We start from the raw sequence: 24,574 nt of genomic DNA on the forward strand, positions 1-24,574 counted from the left end.
TATGTCCAGCTGAAACTGGTTCCGGCTGCTCATTTCACTTACGCCTGCTGCTGAAGAGGGAGAGCGAGAGAGAAAGTGTGTAAAAGGAGCCTTGGTCTAGGCTACTGTTGATTGTGAAGATGGAGTCCTTTTTTGTTGAAGTTAAACTAAAGTTAGAGGAGAAAGAGTATAGTGAAAAGATGCCGACTAGGGGAATGTTTTTATATTGTAGTGGACAAAGATGAGAAGAACGTTGGAGCGGCCAAATGGACTGTGTGCAACTCACTACTGAGGTTGAAAGCAATTTTTTACCTTTTTATTTATTTTCGTATTTATTATCAATTGTTTAGTCGTTACTATCATTGTAATTATTATTGTAGGCCTATTTTAATAATCTAAATCAGTTCTTTAAATAGCCTATGCAAAAAGTGTTTTGTTTGATTTTTGTTGTTTTGTTGGCTAAATTAAGTTCCAAAGGAACAGAACAGCACCGGAACAGAAATAATGTTTTTATAATTTGTTTTTGTTTTTAAGGACACGTAACTGTGGATCATTTGGCCAATATCACTTGTTAATTGATGGCGCTGGCAGGGCCCAGTTGTAGTTTTTGTTGTTGGTTTTCTCTCTCTTTTTCTACTCTCGGATCTGAACGGGTCTCTCGGATCCGAACCAGACCCAAACGGGTCTGTTTAGGTCTGTTTTCCACAGTCCTTTGCGGAACGGGGATGACTGTCCTGGGGTCCATTTGGAACATGTCTCCGTTTTTTTTAAATGTATCTATGCATATCGGGGATCCATTTTAAACTTTTTGGACCCGTGAAGACCTCTAACGCGGTCTCTCTCTCTCCTAAACCTGGCCCATTATCTGCTCGCATGGAGCAGTGCGCATTTCCTATCTCTCAGGTTGACGCATCTTCCCAGGTCTCTCAACATGGATGCAGATATACGTTCCGGGGGGTTCTATCTCTACAGAGTGGAGACTGCACCCCTCGGGTGGTTGCCCAGATATGGGACCGGTTCAGCAGGGTCGACGGAGATCTTTACGCATCGCGAGAAAAAGTGCATTGTCGTCTGTTCTTCTCAATGAAGGATCTGGGCGCTCTGTTGGGAATGGATGCTTTGGCATATCAGTGGCCTCTGACCCTGCTCTATTTCCTCCAGTGGACCTGATTCGGGCAATCATGGAGAAGGTCCGTCAGGAGGGTCTGTTGTTGATTCTGGTGGCTTCCCGTTGGCCCAGACAACCCCGGTTCCCGGAGATCATCCACTTGTTGGGCGGGGACCCGTCGAGGGATATATTGTCCCAGGCGCACGGGAGAGTTTGGCACTCACAACCGCAGATATGGGATCTGTGTCCGGTGTGCGCTTTACACATGTACACTAGATGACCAAAAGTATGTGGACACCTGCTCGTCGAACATCTCATTCCAAAATCATGGGCATTAAAATGGAGTTGGTTCTCCCTTTGCTGCTATAACAGTCTCCACTCACCTAGGAAGGCTTTCCACTAGATGTTGGAACATTGCTGCAGGGACTTGCTTCCATTCAGCCACAAGAGCTTTAGTGAGGTCGGGCACGGATGTTGAGCGATTAGGCCTGGCTCACAGTCGGCGTTCCAATTCATCCCAAAGGTGTTCGATTGGGTTGAGGTCAGGACTCTGTGCAGGCCAGTCAAGTTCTTCCACAACGATCTTGACAAACCATTTCTGTATGGACCTCAGTTTGTGCACGGGGCATTGTCATGCTAAAAGAGGAAAGGGCCTTCCCCAAACTGTTGCCACAACTTTGGAAGCACAGAATCGTCTAGAATGTCATTGTATGCTATAGCGTTAAGATTTCCCTTCACTGGAACTAAGGGGCCTAGCCCGAACCATGAAAAACAGCCCCAGACCATTATTCCTCCTCCAACGAACTTGACAATTGCTACTATGCATTCGGGCAGGTAGCGTTCTCCTGGCATCCACCAAACCCAGATTCATCTGTCGGACTGCCAGGTGGTGAAGCGTGATTCATCACTCCAGAGAATGCGTTTCTACAGATCCAGAGTCCAATGGCAGCGAACTTTACACCACTCCTGCCGACGCTTGGCAGTGCACATGGTGATCTTAGGCTTGTGTGCGGCTGCTCGGCCATGGAAACCCATTTCATAAAGCTCCCGACGAACAGTTCTTGTGCTGACATTGCTTCCAGAGGCAGCTTGGAACTCGGTAGTGAGTGTTGCAACCGAGAACAGACAATTTTTAGGCTCTACGCGCTTGAGCACTCAGCGGTCCGGTTCTGTGAGCTTGTGTTGCCTACCACTATGCGGCTGAACCATTGTTGCTCCTAGACGTTTCCACTTCACAATAACAGCACTTACAGTTGCCCGGGGTAGCTCTAGCAGGGCAGAAATTTGACGAACTGACTTGTTGGAAAGGTGGCATCTTATAACTGTGCCACGTTGAAAGTTACTGAGCTCTTCAGTAAGGTCATTCTACTGCCAATGTTTGTCTATGGAGATTGCATGGCTGTATACACCTGTCAGCAATGGGTGTGACTGAAATAGCCAAATCCACTAATTTGACGGGGTGTCTACAAACTTTTGTATATATAGTGTATACGGATAGGACCAAGGATATCTGCATTGTGAGCAGCTTTTGTAATTTTTTTTCTAATCCAGCTCGGGGTAGGGCACTTTCTAAGCCACATCTTTCTCATTGCATTGTGGAGGCTATGTCCCTGGCGTATGACACCAAAGGATAATGGTTGCCTAGCGATATGCATACTCACTCCACTAGGGTTGTGGCAGCTTCTTGGGCATTGTTCAGGAGCATGACGATTGGTGATACCTGTGCTGCAGTAAGTTGGGGTCCCCCACATACCTTTTGTGAGGTTTTATCACTAGGATGTAACTGCTCCTAGTGTTCTTATGGCTGGGTTCGGGAGTGGGTATTAGGAAGCGTGCAGGTTGTGCATTTATCCGTGTTACCACAGTTCCCTATGTGTTTGAGCCTTGGGCTGCCTGTGGGAGCGGCAGCGTGTAAAGTGCGCATTATCAGGGTTACCACAGTTTCCTTTGGGCTTGCGCCTTGAGCTGCCGTGGCAGTGCGCGAGTACACAAATTACTGCAGGTTTCCTGTGGGCTTGAGCCTCGGGCTGCCGTGGTTCATCGACTCTGGTCTATGCTATGCAGAGCACGTGTGCGCGTACCGAGTCACGACAGGTGTTCTGGTTTTTTAGGACTTGTGATTCCTTGCACGAATTCTGACATTTCAGGCTCAAGGTAAGTATTGTTCTTGGAACCGTGGGGTCTGTGGACTTAGGCTGTAGTGGCAGCGTGTCAGTACACATAGCCAAGTTGCAGCAGGTTCAGTTTCCTATATGAGGCTCTGACAGTTCAGTCCTCATCGGGCTCTGACAGTTCAGTCCTCATCGGGCTCTGACAGTTCAGGCTTCTCCGGTAAATATTAGGGAAAAGGGTGGCTTCTGTAACCCCTTTTTGGAGTCGGTGAAACGTGTGTGTGCTTGGGCTGCCATGGGCCTCCTAGTTTGGTAACATCTGAGCCAGCTTGGGGCGTGATTGTATGTCCCTTAGTATGTTATTCCGAGTGACCGACTGAAAGGGAACTTACGGTTATGAATATAATTACTGTTCCCTGAAGGAGGAAACGAGGTATAACATATTTTGGTCCCACATATTTGAGCTCACTGAATTGAGGAAATTAACGGCAGCCCCAGTATTATAGCCAGGAAGCCGGGGCTTCCGAGGGCGGGCTCAGCATCCATTGGTCCGTTGGGCGTGATTTCAGTTTTCTTCAGGTGAAATATGATTGGTCGTTGATTCCCAATAGTCTGTTATACTCCGTTCCCTCCTTCTGGGAATAATAGTTATATTCGTAAGTGTTCATTCTCTTGTACAGTGACTCCACCCAGCCCACAGCGATGGTAGAGCTGAACAGCCCGACAGTCCAGACACATCCACACCACTGAGCATGAGCACATCCCAGTGAAAGCTGCTTGGCTGCTGGAGCACCCAGGTGGTTCAAACGGACTAAGATACCCTTTCAAAACACTAGGCACCTTTTTTAAAAGTATATATAATTTCAAATTCCTTATATTAAGCAAACCAGACGGCACAATTTTCTTGTTTTTTTAAATTTACGGCTAGCCAAGGGCACACTCCAACACTCAGTCATAATTTACAAAACAAAGCATTTGTGTTTAGTGAGTCTGTCAGATCAGATGCAGTAGGGATGACCACGGATTTTCTCTTTAAGTGCGTGAATTAAACAATTTTCCTGTCCTGTTAAGCATTCAAAATGTAAGGAGTACTTTTGGATGTCAGGGAAAATGTATCGAGAAGAAAGTACATTATTTTCTTTAGAAATGTAGCAGAGTAAAAGTAGTAAAAAAATATAAATAGTAAAGTACAGATACCCCCAAAAACGACTTAAGTAGCACTTTAAATCATTTTTACTTAAGTACTTTACACGACTGCCATTACGTCTAATCACATAGCAGGTAGACCTATTTACCATTACGTCTAATCACATAGCAGGTAGACCTATTTACCATTACGTCTAATCACATAGCAGGTAGACCTATTTACCATTACGTCTAATCACATAGCAGGTAGACCTATTTACCATTACGTCTAATCACATAGCAGGTAGACCTATTTACCATTACGTCTTATCACATAGCAGGTAGACCTATTTACCATAAGCATTCTCAAAGCTTCTTGTTTATTTGATACGGTCTTGACATTAATAATAGACGATTTTCACACATACTTTATTCGTCTTCATTTTGGCTTATCTTACCAAGTCATTATGAACAGATAGGGTTATACCAACTCACAACACGTGCACACAAACAACCAGCACACAGTCGCTTACTGTACAAACACTCCCATATGCACGAGTCGCACGCACGCACGTATACACAAACCTGCAAATACAACAGCACAGCAAAAACATACTCACTCATTGGACATTGCTGGTTCATTCATATACACACTGTTATCGGATTTAGTCTTGCCTCTGTCATTAAGACCAGTATTCATGGGATGCTAGATGCAGACTAACTTACATGATACTTCCTCAGAGAGAGAGAGACGAGGTTCTCTTCTGTACACATCAGCCTTTTCTACTCTTCCCCCATGTCTGAACCCCCTGCCATACTAAGGCCATGGAGGGAGAGGAAGGCTGGAGTAAGGCAGTAGAGGACAGAGGAACTCCCAGTTTACCATATTACATCCGCAGCTAGTGTTCACTTAGACTGGGCTGTAATGTGAGTCCCGACCCATTTGCTTTGTCAGATAACTGCCAATTTATCCTGTGTTTATACAGGTGATTACATTGAGATTAGAAATCTATTTGTACGGAGGTGCCTGCCTGTCCTTGTTCGTGTGCTATAATTTAGTTAAAAATAGGCACACCGTGTGTCACCGACATTAGGGGCCATAGGTTCTTCTAATTAGAGTTATTTCATTTGGTATTAGTACCCATTTTCATTTAATTCCTGCTCTGAAAAAGGCATCGGTTGCCATTGTGCAGCATGTGTTACCAAGGTATACTAGGAGTTGTGAACATGATGAATAGACACAGCCCATTGTACAGATGGCTCCTCCCCTGGCACTGAGTGATTGATTGGTTGATTGATTGGTGGGAGATGGTAAATGGAGACAGGATACCTTAGTTACAGTACAGGGGTAGTCCTTCGACCCTCTGGTGAGCAAGCGCCACAAACATGAGGGTCATATGCTTTATTTATTGAGCATGAAATATGGATGATGATGTGTGTATCAGTGCAAAGACATTCTTAAGAATAGCGTTGCAAGTGTGGAGCTCTATGTAAGATGACTGTATTCTTGCTGTTGCTAGCACTGTTTTTGAATGTCTGTGCTTAGTCTTACGTTTGTGTGTGTGTGTGTATTTATGCATTCATGTACTACTATATGTGCGGTGTGCATATGCTATTTTTTGCGTGTGCGTGCAAGCATGTGTGCGTGTGTTGATTGCTTTACTCACACAAGCAGAGGCTCCCACTCGTGTTGCTCTGAGCTTTGAGTGGACAAAAGGCCACAGTGGAGCTGATAGAGGGAGACCGAGGCAGACAGGAGGAGAGGGAGGGTGAGTGGGAGCGAGAGAGTGGTGATGATGAAAGAGGAGACGGGGAAAGATGACGAAATGAGATGCAGGTTTAGGCTGTAAACCCACAGTGTTGAGCACCCAGAGTCCAGTTGTTATTGTCTCCAGGGGATTGGAGCCAGCCAGCCAGCCAGAGTCCCAGCCTCCCAGAGTCCCAGCCTCCCAGGCTCCCTCCCCCAGGCCCAGGGTCCCTGAGCCACACCCACCTCCTACTGGGGGTAGAAAGAGAGAGGCCTCTGGGGGCAAACACCCAGGCAGCATCTCCATGCCAACACCGCGCGAGGGCGAGATAAATAAAAACATTTATTTCATTATTTATTCTCATAAAAATCATATCACCATGACAACAGGAGTTTGCAACTTCTCTCATCTCTCTCTCTCACCCTCTCTCTCTCACACACTCTCTGAGAAAACCACTGAGCTGAGAAACAGCATGAATCTTCTACTGTCTAATTTACACAGGAAAAGCATGCATCACACAGGCACTCTCTTTCTCAGTACCACACACGCAGACTTACAAGAATGCAGACGCACTCACACACACACACACTTTATCATACAATTGAAGTCGGAAGTTTACATACACCTTAGCCAAATACATTTCAACTCAGTTTTTCACAATTCCTGACATTTAATCCTAGTAAGAATTCCCTGTCTTAGGTCAGTTAGGATCACCACTTTATTTTAAGAATGTGAAATGTCAGAATAATAGTAGAGATTTATTTCGGATTTTATTTCTTTCATCACATTCCCAGTGGATCAGAAGTTTACATACACTCAATTAGTATTTGGTAGCATTGTCTTTAAATTGTTTAACTTGGGTCAAACATTTCGGGTAGCCTTCCACAAGCTCCCACAATAAGTTAGGTGAATTTTGGCCCATTCCTCCTGACAGAGCTGGTGTAACTGAGTCAGGTTTGTAGGCCTCCTTGCTCGCACACGCTTTTTCAGTTCTGCCTACAAATTTTCTATGGGATTGAGGTCAGGGCTTTGTGATGGCCACTCCAATAACTTGATTTTGTTGTCCTTAAGCCATTTTGCCACAACTTTGGAAGTATGCTTGGGGTCATTGTCCATTTGGAAGACTCATTTGCGACTAAGCTTTAACTTCCTGACTGATGTCTTGAGATGTTTCAATATATCCACAAAATGTTCCTGCCTCATGATGCCATCTATTTTGTGAAGTGCACCAGTCCCTCCTGCAGCAAAGCACCCCCACAACATGATGCTGCCACCCCCGTGCTTCACGGTTCAGATGGTGTTCTTCGGCTTGCAAGCATCCCCCCTTTTCCTCCAAACATAACGATGGTCATTATGGCCAAACAGTTCAATTTTTGTTTCATCAGACCAGAGGACATTTCTCCAAAAAGTACGATCTTTGTCCCCATGTGCTGTTGCAAACTGTAGTCTGGCGTTTTTATGGCGGTTTTGGAGCATTGGCTTCTTCCTTGTTGAGCGGCCTTTCAGGTTATGTCGATATAGGACTCGTTTTACTGTGGATATAGATACTGTTTCCTCCAGCGTCTTCACAAGGTCCGTTGCTGTTGTTCTAGGATTGATTTGCACTTTTCGCACCAAAGCACGTTCATCTCTAGGAGACATAACGCGTCTCCTTCCTGAGCGGTATGACAGCTGTGTGGTCCCATCGTGTTTATACTTGTGTACTATTGTTTGTACAGATGAACGTGGTACCTTCAGGCGTTTGGAAATTGCTCCCAAGGATGAACCAGACTTGTGGAGGTCTACAATTTTTTTTCTGAGGTCTTGGCTGATTTCTATAGATTTTCCCATGATGTCAAGCAAAGAAGCACTGAGTTTGAAGGTAGGCCTTGAAATACATCCACAAGTACACCTCCAATTCACTCAGGCTAATTGACATCATTTATCAGAACCTTCTAAAGCCATGACATAATTTTCTGGAATTTTCCAAGCTGTTTAAGGCACAGTCAACTTAGTGTATGTAAACTTCTGACCCACTGGAATTGTGATACAGTGAATTATAAGTGAAATAATCTGTCTGTAAACAATTGTTGGAAAAATTACTTGTGTCATGTCCTAACTGACTTGCCAAAAATATAGTTTGTTAACAACAAATTTGTGGAGTGGTTGAAAAACAAGTTTTAATGACTCCAACCTAAGTGTATGTAAACTTCCCGACTTCAACTGTATATAAAACGCCCGCTGTGTACTGTATGTAGTGCTAACAGATCCAGTAATAATGAGCTCGTCTTTTCTCATGCTGTGGGATTTGATGTTTTGCAGTGTGCGGGGACATCCATGGGCAGTTCTTTGACCTTATGAAGCTGTTTGAGGTGGGTGGCTCGCCGGCCACGACGCGTTACCTCTTCCTGGGAGACTATGTGGACCGGGGATACTTCAGTATCGAGGTAAGAGACCTTTAGGCTGGGAGGCATTCCTGCCGTTTCCACATGGAATGAGAGACGATTGGCATCTCTGTCCTGCTGCCTCCCTCCCTGTGCCTCTCCGTGTGCTGTGCCGCATCCCTACGTTGCTATAGTGGAGGAGCTATAGTGCACTGAAGCACCGCAAAAACACCAGCTCTGCACTCGCTGTCACGCGGCCAGCTTCCCCCGGAATCTTCCGTGAGGAGGAAGGAGGAATCATCCAATCACATGCAATCGATGCTGACAAGTTGCATTTGCATAAAGGAAGGCTCACCCGCTGGCCTGAGGGGTTGATTTTCCGCAAACAGACTGGCTCCACCAATTCTCATGATTAGCACACTATCTTTATCAGCTGTCAGCAAATCAATGGCTGGGGGTCCTCATCTGATATATACTGAACAAAAATATAAACCTAACATGTAAAGTGTTGGTCCCATGTTTCATGAACTGAAATAAAACATCCCAGAAATGTTCCATATGCACAGAAAACGTATTTCTCTAAAATGTTGTGCACAAGTTTGTTTACATCGCTGTTAGTGAGCATTTCTCCTTTGCCAAGATAATCCATCCACCTGAAAGGTGTGGCATATCAAGAAGCTGATGAAACAGCATGATCATTACACAGGTGCACCTTGTGCTGGGGACAATAAAAGGCCACTCTAAAATGTGCAGTTTTGTCACACAATGCCACAGATGTTTTGAGGGAGCGTGCAATTGGCGTGCTGACTGCAGGAATGTCAGAGTTGTTGGCAGAGAATTGAATGTTCATTAATCTACCATAAGCCGCCTCCAACATCATTTTAGAGAATTTGGCAGTACGCCAAACCGGCCTCACAACCACAGTTCATGTGTAACTACAGCAGCCCAGGACCTCCACATCCGGCTTCTTCAATTAGGGGGATAGTCTGAGACCAGACAGCCGATAAAACTGAGGAGTATTTCTGTCTGTAATAAGCTCTTTTGTGGGGGAAAACTCATTTTGATTGGCTAGGCCTGGCTCCCCAGTGGGTTGGCCTGGCTCCAAGTGGGTGGACCGATGCCCTCCCAGGCCCACACATGGCTGCGCCCCTGCACAGTCATGTGAAATCAATAGATTAGGGCCTAATGAATTTATTTCAATTGACTGATTTACTTATATGAACTGTAACTCAGTAAAATTGTTGAAATTGTTGCGTTTTATATATTTCAAATAAAGGTCAATTTTTAAGCCTTTTCTGGTTTGAGCTCAAGGCAGTCATTGATCGTGGTACAGTCTGATTTTATATCCAATGCCAAGTTATGTAACGCTGATGTTGTTATCGTCAAGCTGCAGCCTATTGCAGGCCTTTTTTCTTAGGTCCCGAACAGTGTATTATATCATTGTTTTTTTGTGTGTATGTAAACTGATCTAATAACCCTTTATCTACTCTCTTGACAGTGTGTTTTGTACCTTTGGTCGCTGAAAATCCTCTACCCAAAGACGCTATATTTACTGCGAGGAAACCACGAATGTAGACATTTGACAGAATACTTCACCTTCAAACAAGAATGTGAGTACTCTCCAGAGATGTTCTATTTCTCTGTCATCTCGTGCATTGTGCCTTGAGAGGCTATGAAAGGATTCTTGAAAATGAATGCGTGCAACATTAGAGAGAAGTAGTGGATGGATGGTTCGAGCGGAGGTATCCCATGAGGAGAAGCAGGCAGGAGGCTACAAGTACAGGTAGACCTGGAACCTATTTCCGTATCTTCTCCGGTGGCACATCACCATGGTTACCAATGCTGTGAAAGGTTGGGGATTAGGAGTTAATGAAAAAAGACTGCCATGGCATACAGACACAGACACACACACAAACAAAGATGAAATCGGGCGAGCCTGGGGAGAAGTGTGAGAAGGTGTTGTGATGAATATCCGAGATCCCTTAGCTGGGAAGGAATACGACAGAAGGTAGAGAGGTGTTCTCTGGGTCTTAGGTGATTTACCCAATAAATTACTGGGAGTTTATATATGACGTGTGCGACTCTTTATTTTTATAGTTCTCTGGGTCTCTTAACATCCATGGAGAAGTGCATGACGGGACTCATCTTGTTCTTCTCTGCTCAGTCGGATCACACAATACAGTATATCTTCTTGAGAGAGGATGGTTGGATGTTATTACGAGAAAACGTACAAAAATGTATGCACTCACTACTGTAAATTGCTCTGGCTAAGAGTGCCTGCTAAATGACTAAAACGTAAATGCTTTTGACTGTGAGATATTGTGTTTGCTCTTACTCGGACTATCTATTCCAGGCTGAAATCTCTCTTAAGCATGAATCGTGCATTAATGTCAATGGACAGCTTATGCAACAGTCAAAGTTATTAGCCCATATCTCACATCAGGATTCCACCTTGATGGATGACTTGTGTGGTCCCTGAGGTCCCTGTCTGTATAATTGCACTGATCCAGTTGTCTCTGTCTGTCGCTCTCTGTGGTGGACAGGTAAAATCAAGTACTCGGAGCAGGTGTATGACTCATGCATGGACGCTTTTGACTGCCTTCCCCTGGCTGCCCTCATGAACCAGCAGTTTCTGTGTGTCCATGGAGGACTCTCACCAGAAATACACAACTTAGATGACATAAAGAAGGTATTGACCTACCACCATGGCACTGACAAGCCATGCATAGGAAAATCAAATGAACTGTGTTTCACGTCTTTGCATACTTCAGTACAGCACTTGTGCATTTTGTGTGTGAGTGCATGCGTGAGTACCTGTGTGCGTACAAGAGTGTTGTTTTTGAGTTTGAATATTTGCGTATTTGCTTGTGTTTGAATTCAGTATGTTTCTCTCTGCTGTAGATAGACCGGTTCAAGGAGCCTCCAGCGTTTGGGCCAATGTGTGACCTACTGTGGTCTGACCCTCTGGAGGACTTTGGCAACGAGAAAACCCAGGAGTACTTCAGCCATAACACAGTCCGAGGCTGCTCGTACTTCTACAGGTCAGCTCTCTCTCTCGCTCGCTCGCTCCACCTCAACACCATGTTTTTATTATCCCACTCTGGGTCTGTCGACCGAACAATTACCTCCAAACCAAACAGCACGAATCCTATCTTAAAATTGTACACACACAGGGAAATACAGCTCGTACGCAGTCCCGATGTGCATCTGTGTTGCCGTGGTTCTGTATCCTGTCAGCCATAGTGTGTGCCGTTATTTGTCATGTCTGTGTGAGATGCAGCCGCTGCACTGACCTACATTCTAGGTGCCGAGGGTATTTGGGCGGAAAGTCTCAGATCTATAGGGGCTGCATTCAGTAGGCTCTCAGTAGGTGCTCAGAGCACGGCCGTTATTCGTTTCTTTTCTTTCCTGCCCAAAGTCTTTGAACACTTAAATATTTCACACGCCGATGATAACTTAGATGGGGCGTGGCTGTAGGGAGGGGTAGAGGGGATGGTGGTGGTAGGATGGGATGGATGGAGATTTTGGTACAATACATGGCTGTGGTAGGGGAACACATCCTCATTAGAGGCTTTTTTTTTTTTACACAGAAACAAGTGCACACCTCAGGTCGTTGGTCTGTCAGTTTGATGGGGGGCATCTGGGATCCCTGGTGTTATTGGTGGATCTCAGCTGGCTTATATATCCATGTTGTAAAGGCTTTGTGTCCTTTTGTGGACTGTATCATTCTGACTGACCACAGCAATACATTAAGGGAACTATCAAACAGCCACATAACACTGTATGTTGTCCCACCCGACATCCTTGTTGTTAGGTGGTGGACTGTGCTTGTTTTGATATGATGAGGTGAAAGACCTATGGTCTGGTTTGTCAGTGAGGAGTTACGGTAGTGTCTTCAGGGGAACAGTTCAGTAGTGCTTCTCATCCGTCACTCTGTAACCCGACGGCTTCAGCACCTGAAGGTTTCAACACTACGGTGGTCCAGAGAAATGCCTCAGGAGCCAAATCTGACACAGACCTTTTTTATTTTATTTAACTAGGCAAGTCAGTTAAGAACAAATTCTTACTTACAATGACAGCCTATGAACACTGCCTTGTTCAGGGGTAGAGAACAACAGATTTTTCACCTTGTCAGCTCAGGGATTCAATCTGGCAACCTTTCGGTTACTGGCCCAACGCTGGCCCAACGCCCAACCCACTAGGCTACCTGCCATGACACGGATAGGTTACAGTTGAGCAGAGGCATATTTAGGATCCCCCCCCAAAAAAAAAATCTGCCTTTTTTATAAATGCATTTTATGCAGTTCTAAGTAATGTACATGACAGAAGACATTAGCGGAATCTTTTCTAATACCACACAAATGACCGAAATGACTGGCTACACTGACACTGACAGACTGAGATCAATCTGGTCTTGAATTTAACAAACAATAGCCCAGGCCAATGAAGCGACACACAGAATGTACATTATTAAGAGCCAATATATATACTGTATATGCAGTATATATTGGCTACTAAATCAAAATTCCAGTTGTACACTGACTCCCAAGTGGCGTAGCGGTCTAAGGCACTGCATCTCAGACCTTGGTTCGAATCCAGGCTGTATCATATCCGGCCTTGATTGGGAGTCCCATAGGGCAGCGCACAATTGGCCCAGCGTCGTCCGGGTTTGGCCATCATTGTAAATAAGATATGTGTTCTTAACTGACTTGCCTAGTTAAATAAATACAGTTAAAAAAAGAAACCTAATGATGAAGATATAGGCTACTCACGGTGATGGCCCTATGTGCTCGTTGTGGCAATGGCCTATCTCAAGATGAGCTACTTTGAAAAACAGCGTTGCTGTTGGCTAGAAAAAAAGTTATATTGGTTCTACAGACAGATTAGTCTTCTCTTTTCAGCAGTAGGCATTTGCTTTCCAAACTGTACGTTTTTCCTGATTTGTGTTTTGAAATCTGCAAAAGGTAAACCGGTTTTCGCTTTGTCATTATGGGGTATTGTGTAGATTGATGAAGGAAAAATACATTTGATACATTTTAGAATTAAGGCTGTAACGTAACAAAATGTGGAAAAAGCCAAGGGGTCTGAGTACTTTCTGATTGCACTGTATATAATATCGTGTGTATATATATATATATATATCGTTCCTTAATCAGCCCCAGTAAGCCCCTACATTAATCTTGCCCTGCTAACATCAACCACTGCTGTTTCAAAGACATGCTTTTTTCAAAATTGCCACCTTCGTTGATCCCTGTGAATATGCCTGCAGAAGAAACGCATCGCATGCTCCGTTTTTGTGTCTGCAACTGGAGGCATGAAACGTTGGTGTGAGAGGGGAAAAACAATGCCGTCTTGGGAAATTGATTGACATAGATTTTACCTGAAGCCTACACACTGATTATTAACCATGTACACATCCTGGCTTCTTAACGTCTGTTAAGCTCGTAGACTGAGAGGTAAAACTGGAGCTTCAGGAATTAAATGGAATCGAGCTGAATCTGTATCAGCATCTCTGTCTGTCTGGATCAGCAGGATGGAGTGAGATACAGAGGGGGGGGGGTGGATATATTAAATACTGCTTGTGGGGGTTGTGAGGTTAAAGGAGAGGAATGTAGAGGAGATGAGAGGGGGAGTAGACAAGTACGCAGGGATCTCCTACTCCAAACCAGGCGGTTGAAATGCACCGTGGGTGAGGCGGAGTCGAGCGTGGAATAAAAGAAGTGGCCAGTATCAACTCAACACTGCCGTCTATCCCACAATCCCCCTGGGGCTCTGCAATGAGCTGTTGCTATGACAACTCACTCCTCCAGCCCAAACTGGAGCGAGGGAGAGCTACAAGGGAAGGAGTGATCTGTGAAGAGGGAGAGAGGCGGAGGACCAATGCTGTCAAGCAGGCCGTCTCGTTAACAGTATGCCTAAAGGATGGGGAAAATGTCCTAATCCTCACACTTCCTGTCGGGTAGAACTGACAGCCAGTTAGCCGTCAAATGAGAGTTGACATGATGATTTGTTGTGTTCTTTAAGGCCCAGTGAGTGGCATTAAGTTGCTTTGGGTGACCTGTGAGCCATGTGCTGGGCTGGGATGGGCTGTTACGTCTTGCATCATGCTGAGCAGTGATCTGATAACAGCACACTGATGACTGCTGATGCTCTGCTCTGTGTTTATTTTAGGACAATGTCAATGTTCTACTCTGTGGCTGGACCAGGGGCGTCATGCTCGCTCATGCTCTGTTTCGTGAATGTAATATGCAGAAAATCATGTTTGTGTTCAGTTGAATGTAATGTGTATGCTCTGTTACACAATACTTCTGCATTCGGCGCGCTGTTTTCGATTCCATAGGTCAGGCTGTGTTGCACTGTGATATGTGTGAATGTATATATGACATCCCCTAAACCCTCTATCTCTCTCTTTTCTGCCTTGCAGTTATCCAGCTGTATGCGAGTTCCTACAGAACAATAACTTATTATCAGTCATCCGAGCACATGAAGCACAAGATGCTGGGTATGTACCCACACACTCTCTCTTTCTCTCTCACACACACACACACACACACGTTTCAGTAGCTTTTATACAATTGATGATTCATCCAGATTATTAACCTGGAAACACCTCCCACTCTCTCTGTGGTGTCCTATAGCTACCGGATGTACCGGAAGAGCCAAACCACCGGCTTCCCCTCCCTAATCACCATCTTCTCAGCGCCAAACTACCTTGATGTTTACAACAACAAAGGTCAGTCTATCTGCTCCATGTATTTGTGGTGCTACTTGATGAATCTATGTGAACCAGTAAATATTTGTAGTGAATGTATGCTGGAGCAAGTGTTTGCTGGTGGGTGGTGTTCAATGTGTGGCTTGTGGAGATGGATAGTGGGACATGGGGAGAGCGTGGGAGGGACTGTCGGTATGACTGACTATCTCCATGTGGCTTTATCTCTCCTGATGGAACTGTAACGGCATTTCTGGGGCTCAAGAGGGGCACCTAGTGGTTGATCATCTCATCTCTCTCTATGGGTCTCTGCCTGTCTCTGTTTCTTCCTGTGCCTCTGTTTCTCGCTGACTCTGTCTCGCTGCCTCTGCCTCGCTGCCCCTCTCGCTGCCTTTGTCTGTCTCTGTGTCTGCCTCTGTCTCTGTGTTTCTGTGTCTTTCTGCCTCTGTTTCCCTCTCACTGTCTCTTCCTCTGCCTGTTTCTGTGTCTGCCTGTCTGTTTCTGTCTCTGTGTTCCTGTGTCTCTCTGCCTCTGTTTCCCTCTCACTCTGTCTCTTCCTCTGCCTCTGTTTCTCTCTGCCTCTGTTTCTCTCTGCCTCTGTCTGTCTCTGTGTTTCTGTGTCCGTCTCTCTCTCACACGCAAACACATATCAAGATGTGCACCCCCATAAGACTAAGGATGTTGCTACAGCCTAGTATCTCCTTGCCACCCTGAAGAGCCAGTGTGTTATAAGAGCTCTACTCTTGCTTACATTTTTTGATTATTAGATGTCTTTCGTTGTGGTGGTGTTTTATACAGTCATTCAAAGAAAGTGTTTTTTAGATGTCATGGATTGTGTTACAACTTTTAGTAAAAAGGCTCCTTCCTAAAGCATATATTTGTCAAGAGAAGAAACTCCTATATCAAGCTTATACTGTATATAGTGGAAGTAGCATTGTCATAATTATCCTAGTGCTAGCTAGCATCAGCCGCTGCTGCTGTTTCAAATACATGCAACAACAAAACATAAAAAATCAATCTATGAATATCCCTGGGGAAGAAGCACATCAGATGCTTTGTGTTCTGTCTGCAACTGAAGGCATGAAACGTTGGTGTGAGGGGGGGGAATTGACAGGATTTGGAACGTATTCCCATGCATATGCTGGCAGCAAAATAAACCATGCTGCATCATTGACATAGGAGGGGGGGGCTCAAAATGGAGAATGTGATATTGAACCGTGAGCTGGAAGACATACAGGGCTTTAATAATGTATCACTCGACACACTGATGGTCATTTTTACTGTGTTGTTTCTGTACATCTATGTTTTGTGTAGTATGTGTGTATCCATGCTGAAATGTTTATGTTACCATGACCCTCTCAAGTTGTCCTCCCTCCGCAGCTGCAGTACTGAAGTATGAGAATAACGTGATGAACATCCGCCAGTTCAACTGCTCCCCTCATCCCTACTGGCTGCCCAACTTCATGGACGTGTTCACCTGGTCCCTGCCCTTTGTGGGGGAGAAAGGTACCACTACCACCCTTATGTCCTGACCCCAAGTTTGTGTTAAAAAATCATCTTAATTTGATAGTATAGACTAACATTCAGCACGACATATGCAGGCTCTTAGACTGCTACGATAAGCAACGACCGTGTCCTTCCTATATTTACCCTCTTACTACATTTTTATCATAAACAAATATGTCCGGCAGCACCCTCATCTGAGAACCTTTTGACCCTTGTCCAGTCACAGAGATGCTGGTGAACGTGTTGAGCATCTGCTCTGACGACGAGCTCATGAATGACGGAGATGACCAGGAGATCCTTGATGGTGAGTCACTCATATACCGCACTGTTAAGAGTCCAATGCAGCCCCAAAAAATGTATCTTAATATCAAATCATTTCTGGGTAACAATTTAAGTACCTTACTGGTCAAAAAGAAACAAAAATTGCTTCTTAGCAAAGAGCAATTTCTCAAGCAATAATTTTGCTTGGACTGTCTGGGAGTGGTCTGAGTGGGGAGGGGAAAACTGAGAGCTAGCTGTTATTGGCAGAGAGGTTTGGAACTCTCTCTTATTGGTCTATTAATGAATTTAATTGAATTCAGGTGGTCTTTTCACACAGCTCTTACACTAAAAGGGCATTGTCATTATTTTCACAGTATTATTATCCAACCTCAGAGTGTGGAAATATATACACTACCGTTCAAATGTTTGGGGTCACTTAGAAATGTCCTTGTTTTTGAAAGAAAAGCAATTTTTTTGGTCCATTAAAAGATCATATTGATCAGAAATACAGTGTAGACATTGTTAATGTTGTAAATGACTATTGTAGCTGTAAACAGCTGATTTATTTTTTTAATAGAATATCTACATAGGCGTGCAGAGGCCCATTATCAGCAACCATCACTCCTGTGTTCCAATGGCACGTTGTGTTTGCTAATCCAAGTTTATCATTTTAAAAGGCTAATTAATCATTAGAAAACACTTTTGCGATTATGTTAGCACAGCTGAAAACTGTTGTGCTGATTAAAGAAGAAATAAAACTGGCCTTCTTTAGACTAGTTGAGTATCTGGAGCATTAGCATTTGTAGGTTTGATTACAGGCTCAAAATGGCCAGAAACAAATAACTTTCTTCTGAAACTAGTCAGTCTATTCTTGTTCTGAGAAATGAAGGCTATTAAATGTGAGAAATTGCCAAGAAACTGAAGATCTGGTACAACGCTGTGTACTACTCCCTTCACAGAACAGCGCAAACTGTCCCTAACCAGAATAGAAAGAGGAGTGGGAGGCCCCGGTACACAACTGAGCAAGAGGACAAGTACATTAGAGTGTCTAGTTTGAGAAACAGACGCCTCACAAGTCCTCAACTGGCAGCTTCATTAAATAGTACCCGCAAAACACCAGTCTCAATGTCAACAGTGAGGAGGCGACTCCGGGATGCTGGCCTTCTAGGCAGAGTTCCTCTGTCCAATGTCTGTGTTCTTTTGCCCATCTTAATCTTTTCTTTTTATTATCCTGTCTGAGATATGGCTTTTTCTTTGCAACTCTGCCCAGAAGGCCAGCATCCCAGAGTCGCCTCTTCACTGTTGACGTTGAGACGTGTTTTGCGGGTACTATTTAATGAAGCTGCCAGTTGAGGACTTGTGAGGCGTCTGTTTCTCAAACTAGACACTCTAATGTACTTGTCCTCTTGCTCAGTTGTGCACCGGGGCCTCCCAATCCTCTTTCTATTCTGGTTAGAGACAGTTTGCGCTGTTCTGTGAAGGGAGTAGTACACAGCGTTGTACGCGATCTTCAGTTTCTTGGCAATTTCTCACATGGAATAGCCTTCATTTCTCAGAACAAGAATAGACTGACGCGTTCAGAAGAAAGGTCTTTGTTTCTAGCCATTTTGAGCCTGTAATCGAACCCACAAATGCTGATGCTCCAGATACGCAACTAGTCTAAAGAAGGCCAGTTTTATTGCTTTAATCAGAACAACAGTTTTCAGCTGTGCTAACATAATCGCAAAAGGTTTTTTTTATGATCAATTAGCCTTTTTAAAATGATAAACTTGGATTAGCTAACACAACGTGCCATTGGAACACAGGAGTGATGGTTGCTGATAATGGCCTCTGCACGCCTATGTATTCCATTTAAAATCAGCCGTTTCCAGCTACAATTGTCATTTACAACATTAACAATGTCTACACTGTATTTCTGATCAATTTGACGTTATTTTAACGGACAAAAAAAGTGCTTTTCTTTCAAAAACGAGGACATTTTTAAGTGATCCCAAACTTTTGAACGGTAGAGTATATAATACACAGGACAAATCAAGTTTTTGACTGCACTAGGCCTTTAAGAATCCATTTGTGCTATAGTGTATCACATTACCTGGCATAGATCCTGATAAACAATTGAAAAACAATGTATGTGTACAGTATATTAAATGGCCTCTGGGTATTTGTTTGTTATGAGGGGCTCTTTGAATTACCTGTAAAGAATATAAATGGATCACTTCAATGTGGCCCGTAGACTCACTCCTGAGATCTGAAAATGAGTGTTCTCTCTTTCTAGCCAACGCAGCTGCAGCTCGGAAGGAGGTCATCAGGAACAAGATCCGCGCCATCGGGAAAATGGCCACGATGTTCAAAGTGCTTCGGTGAGAACGTTCTTCCCCTCACTTCACATGAGCTGTTCCACATCAACACATATCTAATACGGAATATAGAGTAATTATAACTGAGTAGATATACAGTAGAAGCCTACATGAGTGATCTTTGTGGATGCCCTCTGACCTGCCTGTGTGTGTGTGTGTGTGTGTGTCCTGCAGGGAGGAGAGTGAGAACGTGTTGACGCTGAAGGGCCTGACGCCTACTGGCATGCTGCCCAGTGGGGTGCTCTCTGGGGGAAAACAGACCCTGCAGAGTGGTGAGGACCAGGCCCAAGCCAGGCCATGGCTTTTCTATCCTCCCTCCCTCCGTCCGTCCCGCCTGCCCTCTCCTCCTCCTCCCACCCTGTATATCCGTTCCTCTTTCTATCACTGTGACTCTTACTCTCTTTCTGTCACAGTCTCCGTCGCTCTCCATCTCTCCCTGGGTCTTTGTCTTCGTATCCGTCCTCTGGTCCCTTTGTTTCTGACCCAGGTTTGTGCAGCCACCCGTGACTCTGGAGGACTGCAGATTCCGTCCTCTTTAGCTATAGCTCGACACTAGAGAGAGACAGTCGTCTCACCTGTATTCACTCCCATCGAGTTGCTCTTTGAAAAGCTGGGTGAGGTGTCTGTGGGCCTCCAGAGTCACTCTAGCCCGGCCCTGGGGTGTTCCCCAGTCCTTTGGTCACTCAGTCTGTTGTGTTCTACAGAGACTGGAGTGGGTTGCTGATCCAGCCTGCCTGGCTGTGTTGCTGGGTTACATGTGTGTCTCGCTGGTCTCTGGCCAGCTGCCTACCGACCGCCGGGGGGCTGCATTCTGCATTTGCATGGCTTTGTCAGAAGTAACTCGCTCCCCTCCTTTCCCCCTCCCCCCAGCCACCACCGAGGCCATCGAAGCCATCGACACAGAAACTGAGGACGGAGAAGGTAAAGCTGCGTCCCCCCACCCCTTTCAGCAGGACATGCATTGGGTCAACTACCCATCAGTGACAATAGCAGTTCATATTCAGCCTGCGTCGAACATCTCAGGGGGACAGTTGGTTTAGAGTGGGTAGCACGGAACTTTGCAGTACCTTGATTACAAGATATCTCAACTATATCAGTTATGATATAAGGGTCAGGATATATAACAATAATTACATAGTGTGCTAATGAAAAACAAAGCTTTTTCACAAGTTTGATACCTTGCTCTAAAAATACAAACGCACATATATTAACAAATATACCGGTACATATAAACACGTGGATTTGTATGGAAGTAATTTAAGCCACGCAAAGTGAGGTGCTACCAAGAGATGCATGATGGTTTCGGGTGCCTTTTTATGCTCAGGCATGATTCCTTCTTTTATTTTGGGGATTTGGCTAATCTTCCGCCCCCATCTGGTTGAAAGATGCATCGCATTCAGGGAGAACAGGACACAGGTGAGCGCTAAGGTGAAATACAGTATGCATCATGATGCCAACTGAATGATATCATGAGCGTGATGCTATCTGTGTGAACCATAGAGTCTCTGGACACTTAGTACCCATTTGACAGCTGCAGTTCAACAAGTGCCTGCATCACGACAGGGTTGTGATGAACTAACACACTATCAGGACTACGTATATAGCAGTGGAGGCTGCTGAGGGGAGGACGGCCCATAATAATGTCTGGAATGGAGTCAATGGAATGGTATCAACCACATGGAAACCAAGTCTTTGATGTGATTGATACTATTCCATTGACCCCATTCCAGACATTACTATGGGCCGTCCTCCCCTCACCAGCCTCCACTGGTATGTAGTATGACATGCTTATGCCATGTAGCTGGTACTGTAATGTCATTTGGCTTCATGATGCATAATAATAACAACAGTAAAAGAAGGGTGCCCTTCAGGTAAAGGAGGGTGCTATTGTGGTAAACAAGGGTCCCATTTTAGTAAAGGAGGGTGGCATTCCAATAAACTAATGTGCTATTCTAGTAAACGAGGGTGCCATTTGAGTAAAGGAGGGTGCTGGGTGCTATTGTAGTAAACAAGGGTGTCATTCTAGTACAGGACACGAGGGTGCTATTATAGCCATGGTTGTTTCTCTGAGTGGCTGGGTGAGTCGTTGACTCATTATCTCAGACGTTTCTCTTAGAAGAGCCTGTGAATATCCCAAGGGTTCTGATATCACTTTGTCCACAACTAAATCTTATTCAAATCGTCTTTATCTTACTCAAAGCTGTGTTCAGATGTTCTCTCTAGACGCGTGTCAAATGATCTTTGAAATCACAATGCTAGCTTGTACTGCTGTGTGACATGAGAACGCTATGTTTAAGGGACTGAAATATTGTAATGTTCTATTATGTTCAGGCCCAGTATGGTACTTAACAAATTTTTATCATATGAGCGTGCACAAAGAGGAATTTCAAAGGATTTAAAATCCAGGTTTATTATTTATGAACGCTGTCATGAGACAGTGATTCTGATCCCTTGTGTGCCCCCTTCTCTCCTCCCACCTGTCCCTCCCCTCAGCCATCCGTGGGTTCTCTCCCCAGCATAAGATCGCCAGCTTCGAAGAAGCTAAGGGGCTAGACCGTATCAACGAGCGCATGCCACCCCGCAGAGTCGGGGTCAACCACGTGGGACAGTCCATGGGCAAGATGAACATGTCCGAGGCCAACGGCACCGACGACAATGACAATGACAACAGCAACGTCCAGTGATGCTGAGGCCCGCCCCAGAGCTCATGCTACTGCTGCGCTGTGCGATAAGACATCGCCAAATCGTGATATCAGACCTCAGAATAAAGATACAACAAAACACAGACACAACACATCTGCATCTGCCGCTGCTGCGCCTACATCCAATTAGAGAAACAAATCAAATGTTAAGTCTCTTGTACAAATGGGTAAGGTGGTATATTCTTTGACGCCAGGTCACCACATGGGGGAACTGAGCTCAGAAGGGAAGGTTTTCCCGCTCTTTGGTCTGTGGATTGGGAGGGGGTAGTGGGGTCAGAGATTAGGGAAGGGACATGGAGGCGAGCGGGGCGGGATGCAGGGGAACTTGTTGGGATGAGGGCCAGGGGGTATGGTCCTGTGGGTGTGTCTGCTGTTCCCTTTCTCAGTCCAATCACAGACCGCGTAGGCAGGGTTTAGAGTCTCGAACTCTCTCCCATGTCCGCTACATCCTCAAAGGGTCTGATACGAGACACTCCTGTACAGTACCCATGCCACACACACATTTTACTATTTTGATTAAGAGTTTCACTCATGAACTCATCTCATACAGAAATAATCTCGCTACTCAACATGTTTTGCTACTAGTAGTAATAAAAACAAATACAAAAAGACAAAATGTTATTTGTAAGAAAGGGCATTTGAGAATAAAAAAGATGTACATTTTACTACTTGCAATGCAATCTTACCTGAGAACTTTTCTTTCTTGATTTATTTTGTGGTAAGACGCCATGAGCCTGCAGAGGGTAGGGTTGGAACGTGGGCTTGACTGTGGCCTCTCCACCAACCAAAGCCACAGTCTGTCATGTTTAGGGGCTGCAGTTTAAGCTACCTTCTACCTACCTTCTACCTGATTGTTTTTCACTTGCCTGTAACTAAAGAGAGAGAATGCACATGGTATGTCAAATCTGCTGTCGCAGTAAAAAAAAATCTTATATCTATATATATATATAATTAATTATAAAGATGGACAATAACAAAGATAATGATTTTTAACAGCATCTACGTTATGGAACGCATCAATGCATGCAATTAAGTTCCTTATTGATATGTACAATTTTTATTGTGATGTGTTTCAATATAGTAGACTTGAATTATTTCCCTCTTCAAAGATATCTTTAGTTTTTTTATATATAATTTTTCATTCTTGCTTCCTTTGTTTTTGTACATTTTTCCATCAATATTATTTTTAATTTTATTACTGTTTTCTATTTTTATATTGTTTCGCTCTACAGACACAGATGCTCTCTTTAAGGTGTGAAGCCTTGTTTTTTTCTGTTCTGTTGGTGTACAGAAGTTATTCAATCGTTTGAATGAACATATTACTCCGTGATAAGCAACATTCAGGCTACCAAAGCATGCTCGCATGGTTTGTTCAAATGTAAACAAATTGGACATAATGAAAATCCTGTGTCTCAGTTTCTTTTAAAAGGAAAAAATATATATTCTCATTATCAATCTTGATGATATTCTTATGATTCTAACGATTAAGCTTACAGTTTTTCCCCCCTTCCACTGTTTTCTGATCCTTGTTTGGTCTAGACATGGTTTATTTTCGAAGAAGGAATTTCATGGATTTTAACTTGTGACAATTGTTCTTGTAATTTTTTCTGGAACTAAGTTTTGGCATTTGACTTCCTAAACGATACACACATTGTAAGCATGCCCTATGGGACAAATCACATTTTTTACTCTTGAATAAAATATGCATGAACCAATAGTGTGGCTTCCAGTTTCTCATCGATAGATAGGAAATGTGTGCAACATGATGTAAATAGAATGCCTTTTCACAATTTAAGCCACTCCTAAACAGTATGCTCTGCAGGATGAAGTGTGTGTGTGCTGCGCATATGTAAAATGGGCAGCTTCACTGTTTTTGAAGGGAGCTGCTTTTCACAGCCAACTTGGATCCCATACAGTAGGCGAATGTGCTTTTCTCTCCAGTTTCCATGTGGGCATTCGGTCTGCTTCCTGTCATTCTTCCACAGGAAACTCCGGGAACAGCGTCACACAGGCCATGGCAACCACTCCCACCTCACACTGAACCCACTGTAGGGGGCAAGTCTATGGATCAAGACGATAACATCCCGCTACCAGGACCTTAACACATACAAATACACACAGACGCCACAAGTCGAGCCAGCTGCCTTAGACAGACATACTATTCAGAGAGTCTCCATTCTCTCTGCTACACAGTGGTTCCTCTTGCCCCTGGGTGAACTCACACACTCATACATTTTACACATACATACACACACACACACATAGTGGGAACGTGAGACGCTCCAGTCACAGACAGAGGAAACGGTGTGGATTTGGACATTGATCTGCTTCTATATCCCGTCACTCTGCTGAGTATGTTTCTCCTCATTCCAGCAGGTAGGTTCAAATAAAGTCGTCACAGCCAGATTACAGGTACTTATAGATACACAGTACCTGTCAAAAGTTTGGACACACCTACTCATTCAAGGGTTTTTCTTTATTTAAAAAAATTATTTTCTACATTGTAGTGAAGACATCAAAACTATGAAATAACACATGTAGTAACCAAAATCATGTACGAACCAAAAGTGTTAAATCAAAATACATTTTATATGCGAGATCCTTC

At 44.3% G+C, this 24,574-nt stretch overlaps 1 protein-coding gene across 3 annotated transcripts in view; it reads left to right on the forward strand.

The window, feature by feature from the left end:
* LOC106603034 (serine/threonine-protein phosphatase 2B catalytic subunit alpha isoform) overlaps positions 1-23,684 on the forward strand; it is a 54,527-nt gene extending 30,843 nt beyond the window's left edge. For 2 of the 3 annotated variants that reach the window (XM_014196148.2, XM_014196151.2), the window contains exons 3-14: positions 8,373-8,497; positions 9,933-10,044; positions 10,978-11,123; positions 11,336-11,475; positions 14,859-14,936; positions 15,073-15,167; positions 16,524-16,649; positions 16,870-16,953; positions 19,186-19,270; positions 19,442-19,539; positions 20,138-20,188; positions 21,761-23,684. In XM_014196148.2, coding sequence (XP_014051623.1) covers positions 8,373-8,497; positions 9,933-10,044; positions 10,978-11,123; positions 11,336-11,475; positions 14,859-14,936; positions 15,073-15,167; positions 16,524-16,649; positions 16,870-16,953; positions 19,186-19,270; positions 19,442-19,539; positions 20,138-20,188; positions 21,761-21,951 — 1,331 coding nt within the window. In that variant the 3' untranslated portion in view covers positions 21,952-23,684. The remainder of the gene's footprint in view (positions 1-8,372; positions 8,498-9,932; positions 10,045-10,977; positions 11,124-11,335; positions 11,476-14,858; positions 14,937-15,072; positions 15,168-16,523; positions 16,650-16,869; positions 16,954-19,185; positions 19,271-19,441; positions 19,540-20,137; positions 20,189-21,760) is intronic. The other variant, XM_014196149.2, reaches the window with a different exon arrangement.
* Positions 23,685-24,574: the final 890 nt, after the last annotated feature.

Source organism: Salmo salar, chromosome ssa04, assembly GCF_905237065.1.
Source record: "Salmo salar chromosome ssa04, Ssal_v3.1, whole genome shotgun sequence".
Classification (NCBI taxonomy): Eukaryota; Metazoa; Chordata; class Actinopteri; order Salmoniformes; family Salmonidae; genus Salmo; species Salmo salar.